The 7,310-nt window shown below is 42.7% G+C and overlaps 1 protein-coding gene across 2 annotated transcripts in view; it reads right to left on the reverse strand.

The window, feature by feature from the left end:
* The window catches only part of LOC118364517 (atrial natriuretic peptide receptor 1), a 58,769-nt gene extending 53,197 nt beyond the window's left edge, over window positions 1-5,572 (reverse strand). Inside the window, exons 1-2 of one of the 2 annotated variants that reach the window (XM_035746118.2) lie at window positions 5,134-5,572; window positions 2,780-3,594 (exon numbers count right to left, since the gene is read on the reverse strand). In XM_035746118.2, coding sequence (XP_035602011.1) covers window positions 2,780-3,548 — 769 coding nt within the window. In that variant the 5' untranslated portion in view covers window positions 3,549-3,594; window positions 5,134-5,572. Of the gene's footprint in view, window positions 1-2,779; window positions 3,595-4,592 lie in introns of both variants that reach the window. The other variant, XM_035746117.2, reaches the window with a different exon arrangement.
* Window positions 5,573-7,310: the final 1,738 nt, after the last annotated feature.

The following is a 7,310-nucleotide window of genomic DNA, read 5'->3' on the forward strand; positions in this document are numbered from 1 at the left end:
CCACACTTTCTGTCTTTTTCTCCTGGATTATTGTTAAGGCACCTGAAGCAAGAATGAAACCAGTCCAAAACAATCCAAGCCATGTTATTTTACATTAAAAGCGGCAATTGAGAGAAGCAACTGTTGGTGAGACAATGAATGCACCCAAACAACAGACTGAGGTCCTTGCAGCACGTAAACCGTCTCTGGCGTCATTTCCTCATCATAATTGTGTGAGTATTTATTTATTGGTCCCTGGGGATGGCGGCAGGGGGTGGTGAGGTGGGGGGACATGTTGTGAAAGGCTTCCTCTCTCTTGATGAGTGCTGAGGAAAAGGTCACATTACTGCTGGTGAGTGTGACAGATGTGTGTCTATGTGTCACGGTGGGCTGGGTAGGTTGTTACATTATCTTTTCGCACCACACACACACATTATTTTTTTGCACATTGAGCACTCCTGCACCTCACTCTCTCCAACCATAGCATGAGATGAGTGTTGGTGTTGTTGTGGTATTACTTGTCTCTGAGCTGTGAAAAGAGTTTCCACACGCGGAGAAAAGCAATGCATGAAATCTGAATATAAAGCAGGTCTGTCTGATCCTCAAACCATCTGCTGTTCTGAAACAAACAGACAACCACCACAACAACATGGAAATGAGCTGCTGATTGTGTGCTCTGACAGAACAGAGTTACAATCAGGAAGTATTCTTGTACTCTCATATACTGTGTAGGCTAACCCAAATGTTCCACTTGCTACTTTATGACTTAGTCTTTTCTTCTTTGAGTCAGTCATATTTCCACTATAACTCTTCCATGGGTATTCTTCTAAATTGAGTTGTTGTACAAATGGCTGTTTCAAGCATAGGAGATTTTCTGATAAATACCGTGGGAGTTTAGTTTATTTTGATTCCTAACTGGGCCATGGCGGAGGTTATATTCAGGAAACGGCCTTTTTACTCAGATATTAATTATATTTTACACTGGTCCCAATCTAATGAACCATTGCATCCCCTATGATGGCTTTTTCCCAGGCAGGTGTATGAGCAATAAAAAAACATGTCTACGAAGGTCTTTGGGTTAAACATTTCCTGACTGTTAATGCCAAACAGACACTTTACAGTGGCAATCAGTAGTTAAAACAATAAAGTCATCTCCGGTCCCTGTTTCGGTAAAAAGCTAAGGGATGGGGCTGGAGAAATATAACCACTCTCAAATTCATAGACAGAGCTATGGATGCAAGGACTGACCGTCCATGATATCAAAATAATAGATTTAAGCATGTTTTGAGGCTATATAGTTTATATTTACTTTGCTTATATATGAGGCATTTATAAGTTATATTCTTCAAGTATCAATGAGTACATATAATTATTTTATAAGTTCAAACATGGATGTAGCAACTGCAGATTGCCCCTTTAACCTAAATACATAAAACAACTCATAAGTTCTGCGCACACAGGTCAACTGCACTCCATCAAAATGCATGGCTTTACAATTAGCTCTGATCCCATGTCCTTTTCAAATTAGTGTGGCCATTCTACCAGATCTCAGTCAGACAACCTTAACTAAAAGCCCTAATCAATCACACCCAGTTGACTGTGAATTTGAAATAAACCAAAGACAACAGTATTCTGGCGCTCCATAAAGTACACATTTGGATCCATGTAACCAAAACAACAAAGTTCACAGTGTGAAAACAAAAAGAAACATGTTAAGTCACACATGCTTTCTTATTGAACAGAAATTCCAGGACCTGGATTACCAGTTTTTGAACAAATCCCTAATTTGACTAAGTCCATCATTTGCTCACCTCTGGTTAAATATGATGAACTGCAGACCAACAAAAAGCAAAGGGCCAGGGTAATTAGCCCAATGACGGAGTCTGTTTAGCAGGAAATACCTACAGATCTGATATGTTGACTGCAGCTCCCTTATAAGGTCGGACGGCTCTTGACCTCTGTTAATAAATGTCTTCTCTGGAGACGTTTTTATACCCGTGTGGGAACCGGAGAGGGAAGCTCATAGGGAACCAATCGAGAGGCTTATCTATCTATTTGTTGACTCACTTGACTTTGCAAAGAAAGTGATTTATTGGAGTAGCAATGAATTATATTTGCTTTGTACAGTACTCACTGTGCCCATTTCCTCAAAGGCAGCAGAAGGGTAAACTGAACCAAAATCCAGTGGAATTAAAATATATATATATATAAATATTAATAATTTTTTTTTAAATGTATATTTATTTTTTCATTCGGTGGACAAAATTTGAGGGGTCCATAAAACTGCTGCAACATCTAAGGACGCCAATCTTATTATCTCTGTCTGTCCTGAGGACAGGCCATTTGCAGCAGTGAGTTGTCTGATCTGCCAGGCATCGATTGAGCTCATAATTCTTGCTCAGGCTGCCGGTGCATTCATGCCCTGCAGCAATGATCAAAAGCTAATATCCACGCTTAACAAGCCATGCTTCTACGAATCATTCAGAGGGCAAGAGACAACAAATATCATAGGTAATAAGTGAGACACACACGCAATCGTAAATGTGAAAACAAGCACATACAGCTTAGCTATTTTTGTACAGCTGTGTCAACAAATTCAAAGAAATCTATGTCATGAGGGCTTCGGCTGAATAAATAACATGCTCCAAGAAGGTTATTTTTAGGCTGTTCTTAGGCTGACAAGCCTAACCATAATGAAACAAGTTCCACTGTGCCAACCCACTGAAAATTAACGGATTTGCTCTCACAATATGTAGAATACAAAGCTGTGAATAATGTGTAGTGAACGTAGGGGACTCACCTCGGCCATCTTGCTTGATGTTGTGGAGCAGGTCAGAGTAGTTGACAGGTCCAGTGTTCTCCTCAAACACCAGGTCCACCGAGGTGATGTTGTTCAAGTGCAGCTCTGTGTAGAGGCCCTCCACAGCGAAGTAGCACGGCCGGTCATCCTTCTTGTTATCACTGAACATGAGCAGCACCTGCTCCTTCCACTCAAAGTGCTTGCAGATATGGAGGCCGAACTTGCCCAGCTTTTTGTGCGTGGGGCCCGTGTTGGTGATGGACGGGTACATGTTGATGCCGTTGAAGCCCACGGCTGGGGCGCCCGCCGTTACCATGGGGATGTCCCAGTGGGTGGTGAAGAGGCCCACTGGGGAGGAGGTGTAGTCGCAGCCCGGCCCAATGAAAGCCCAAGGGTCGTGGGCGAACTTGAGGTCAACAGCCATGAGTGGGGCGATGGACTCAGAGCAGATGCCTTCTTCGTTCTCGCTGTTCTCAAACACGTAACCCAGGTGGTGGCCGTGGAGGAGAGCTGAGTCAGCGTTGATGGTGTTGATGGCTCGGTCCAGAGCCGGACCCACACGGGGCCAGGCCCAGGGGTAGGCAGTGTTTCTCTGTGGTAGGATGATGGCCAGCGTGATGTTCCGGTGCTGCCGATGGTCCCGGTGCTCTCTGGGGCGTCGGTGTGAATCACGGTGCCGGGAGGACATGCCAGACTGGACCCACTGGAGACAGGCACCCAGCAGCAGAAGAAGAACCAGCAACAGTTTCTCTCCCTGCATCCTCATCATGTTAGGCTGCTGAATAATGTCCTTGTGAATGATTTATCCTGTAGAGCTAAAGAGGGAGACATAGGGAAACATTTGTACACACACAGACACACACACAGTTTGGAGTCTCTGTATATCTGTTCAACTCTGTTCAAAGAGCTGTTTTGCTTCGTCACAACTGAATTCCCTCAAACTATTTTTCTTCATGTCACGTTTGAGTGGCCTTTGCACTACCATGTTATAGAACATCTGTGAGAGGGTGACTCCCTTATACCAGACTGGAGTTACTGAGTTACTGGGCAGTTCTGATCCCTCAAATCAGATATATACTCAGGAGTTGAGAATATAAACGGAATAATTAACCATGCATCAAAGAATGTCAACATGTGTGACAAAATACTTGTCACAGCTTCCTTTAATAAGTTATAGTGAAGGTGAACTTTCTTAGACAATTACATGGTTGTTAATTGCCTCTATAAAACTGGTAGACCCTTGAGCTTGCACCTGACAGGATATGCATTGATTTAACTGTTAAACTGCACTCGTTGAGATTTGTTTAGCGTCAAAGCCTGGTACACCACTAAATACCGAAACAATTTAGCAATAATCGAAGTTGCCTTGCATTCCATTTTCACATGCATGTAGGCTCGATAGAACAGTGTTCAATCTGAGGGCAATTACTTTGATTCATTTGAAGCTATAGGCTACATCTTGTTTATAAAGTATTTTATCAAAAACAATTGAGTAATAGGGCGCATAGGGTTATGATAAACTGATGTCTGAAATCAGATAAAGGCTTTTTCTAGGAGATAACACATATTTAAAACTACTAAATGTATACATAGCAAAACCTAAAACGTTATAAGGACGGTATGCCTGGTTTTGTAAAACTATTAGCTTTATATTAAGCCTAAATATTTGTTCTCACATCATAGCCTACACTCAAAAGTCATTTTGGAAAACGTGGTGCACTGTCTGGCTGTCGCCGATATAATTTAACATGGATTCAAATTTGTTGCGGCTACAAAAACATATTTGACATCTGCCTAAATATAATGCAATTACCTTAAATGGAGTTTTCTCCCTCCATGTCAAACTCTGGTTTATTACAACGTCTTGGCACATGTGACTGTCAGTGACTGAGGTGAAATATCAGCTGAGAGGCTCGAGTTGTGTGGGCAGAGGTACTGATGGGCATGCGAAACCCGCGAAAAGGCAACGCGTGGTTGACGAAAGACGGGGATATCGACCAAAAAAAGTCAATTGTGTTTTTCCTTTTAGTTGCGCCCAAAGAAATAAGAAACAAATCAAATTGGAAAATCAACAGAATAAATGTACAGCCACAGTCAGTCATTTGAGAGGTACTAGCTCCCACCTCTTATTACCAAAGAAAACAGACTGGACAAAGTTGACATTGGCTTTCCCGATTCAATTATTTTAGGCTAAGCCATGACAGTCGGTTATTTGCTGTGTCAGACAAAGTAGCCTATCTCTGCAGAAAATGTGCCTGTTGTTTCATAGTTGTAGCATGAGAAGGTGTAACTTTTTGCCTGAATTAGAAAATAGTCCAAGGAAAGGCTAGCAAAGTACCAGCACTGCTCAGCACCTTTAGCCGTGTTGCAGGTTTCCAACTCAGGGAAGCTGATTCTAAGCCTGCGTGGGTCAGCTGTTGAACTCCAGGGTCACGAAATCCCACCGCATCAGGTAGAGAAAGCGAGATGACAAAAGTAGTGTGCCGTTACACACCAGGAAAATCCTCTTCAGCCACGGGTCAAAGAAACACGCGCACACACACTCTGCTTCCCTTCGTCTGGTCTGAGGGTGTGTTCGGCTCCTCACACAGCTGTAGATCCCCTATTGTTTGTGTGTGTATGTCTGGTTTCATGACTGTATTCCTTGTCTGTCTATTTCAGTGTTGCGCTGGATAGCCTGAGGCAGCCTTGGCCAGTCCGAGTAGAGACTGACTGCCTGACGCTGGAACAGTGTGCCTGTGCTTGTATGAAAGTGTGTGTGTTCATCTCGTGGCGCTGTCTTACTCCGGCACAGGGGTAGGCTTTCGTTTCCACTGGAGCGGGAGGGAGGGAGGAGAGAGATAATGCGAGAGAGGAGGAGTGGATCTATTATACAAATATTTCGATTCAATTAGCTTTATTGGCATGACGTAACAATGTACATATTGCCAATTCCATACAAATATGTATTATCAAGCAATTAGCACAGTGGTAAATAATTCTACCATAGAGGATCTGTATTTAAAAGCACGTCCAACAGTCTATGTTGAGAGAAATTATACCAGTTGTTGAGTGCATGCATCTTTCTCATAAAATATCGGGGGTTGAACGTGTATATCAGGTTACACACACACACAGTGCGTTTACATGCACAGTAATAATTATAGATTAAACTGATTATGGCAGTAGGCAGATTATGCAATATTCATGTAAAAAACATACTCTGTTTATCTTCATCGTCGTAAAGTCAAAATCGAAGTAAACATACGCCAACTAAAACACCAGCAATCTTTCGAATTAGGCAGATCTAAACACCGGCGTTCCAGCTGTGCATTTGATCTGTGGATGTGCTAGCACTAGTTAAGAGAGCCTACCTCTTTGAAGTGAGTTCCGAACAACTGAATGTATGCGTTTCGTAGTTTTAACAAACAAACTTTATATGTCCGAACTCAGAATCAAATATGCATCCCAAAAATACCACAGTCGCTGTTGTAGAACGTTTATTTTGATTGCCGATTTTCTGCGTTTATCAGAGTGACATCAAGCCTGATTTCAGATGTGTCCATGTAAACAGGATTATTAGGGAGAATCGTTCTTCTTGCAATACATATAGGTTAACTAACATAACATTTTAGTCGAACTGTTATATTAATCTGACTATCCACAATAATGTCATTATTGTGTGCAGGTAACCATACTGTTTGTGACATGTGAAGGCCATGATCAGGGCCACCTGACTACTGCATTTGAGGCCACGGGGCAACGACCTCCAGGGGCCCACTGAGGGGGTCAGGAAATCAGCTAACTTCCTGCATTTCAACACATATTGCCATGGTGCAGAGAGAAACATGTAGTTTCAACGCACATTTCCTGCAATTCTACACTGTTGCCACAGGCCAGGGGAAAAATGTGCTGTTTTACAGCTCATCTCATGCTTTTATTTACATTTTGCCATGAGGCTGAGACAAAATGTCGCAGTTTCAAAGCTAATTTCCTGCAATGCTACACATCTTTCTATCATATGCTATCTGGGGGCCCCTGACCCTGGAGGTACGTGCTCTGCATCCTGGGGTACGTGCTCTGCATCCCCGTTTGGTAAAAAATTAAAAGGCCAAAACAAAATCCACACAGCAGGAACTCAAAATCCAAAAACACCTCACGGCCATCTAAAAAACATTTTAAATGAAGTACTTAATAAAATAGACTAGTATTATACAGCATATACAGAACTCACATTTCATTCATTCATTCTGAGCAGCACATCTGTCCAGTGAGGAGACATCAGTTGAACGGTTTTAAACTAGGCAGTATTTTAGTCCTTGATCTCTGGAGGCATGAGACAGCAGGCACAAACTGTGCTGTATGAGTGCCCAATCTCTTCGTGGTCAAACTGCCACTGAGCTGATTCCCTTACCGCGGGATCATCACAGCTATTAGATTTAAAACGGAAACACTGTCTCTCCGCCTCAGTGGTTAAAAGCGTTGGGCCAGTCGCTGGTTCCAATCCCTGAGCCAGCAAGGTGGGAAAATGTTGTTCTGTCCTTGAGCAAGG

This window comes from Oncorhynchus keta, chromosome 31, assembly GCF_023373465.1.
Source record: "Oncorhynchus keta strain PuntledgeMale-10-30-2019 chromosome 31, Oket_V2, whole genome shotgun sequence".
Classification (NCBI taxonomy): domain Eukaryota; kingdom Metazoa; phylum Chordata; class Actinopteri; order Salmoniformes; family Salmonidae; genus Oncorhynchus; species Oncorhynchus keta.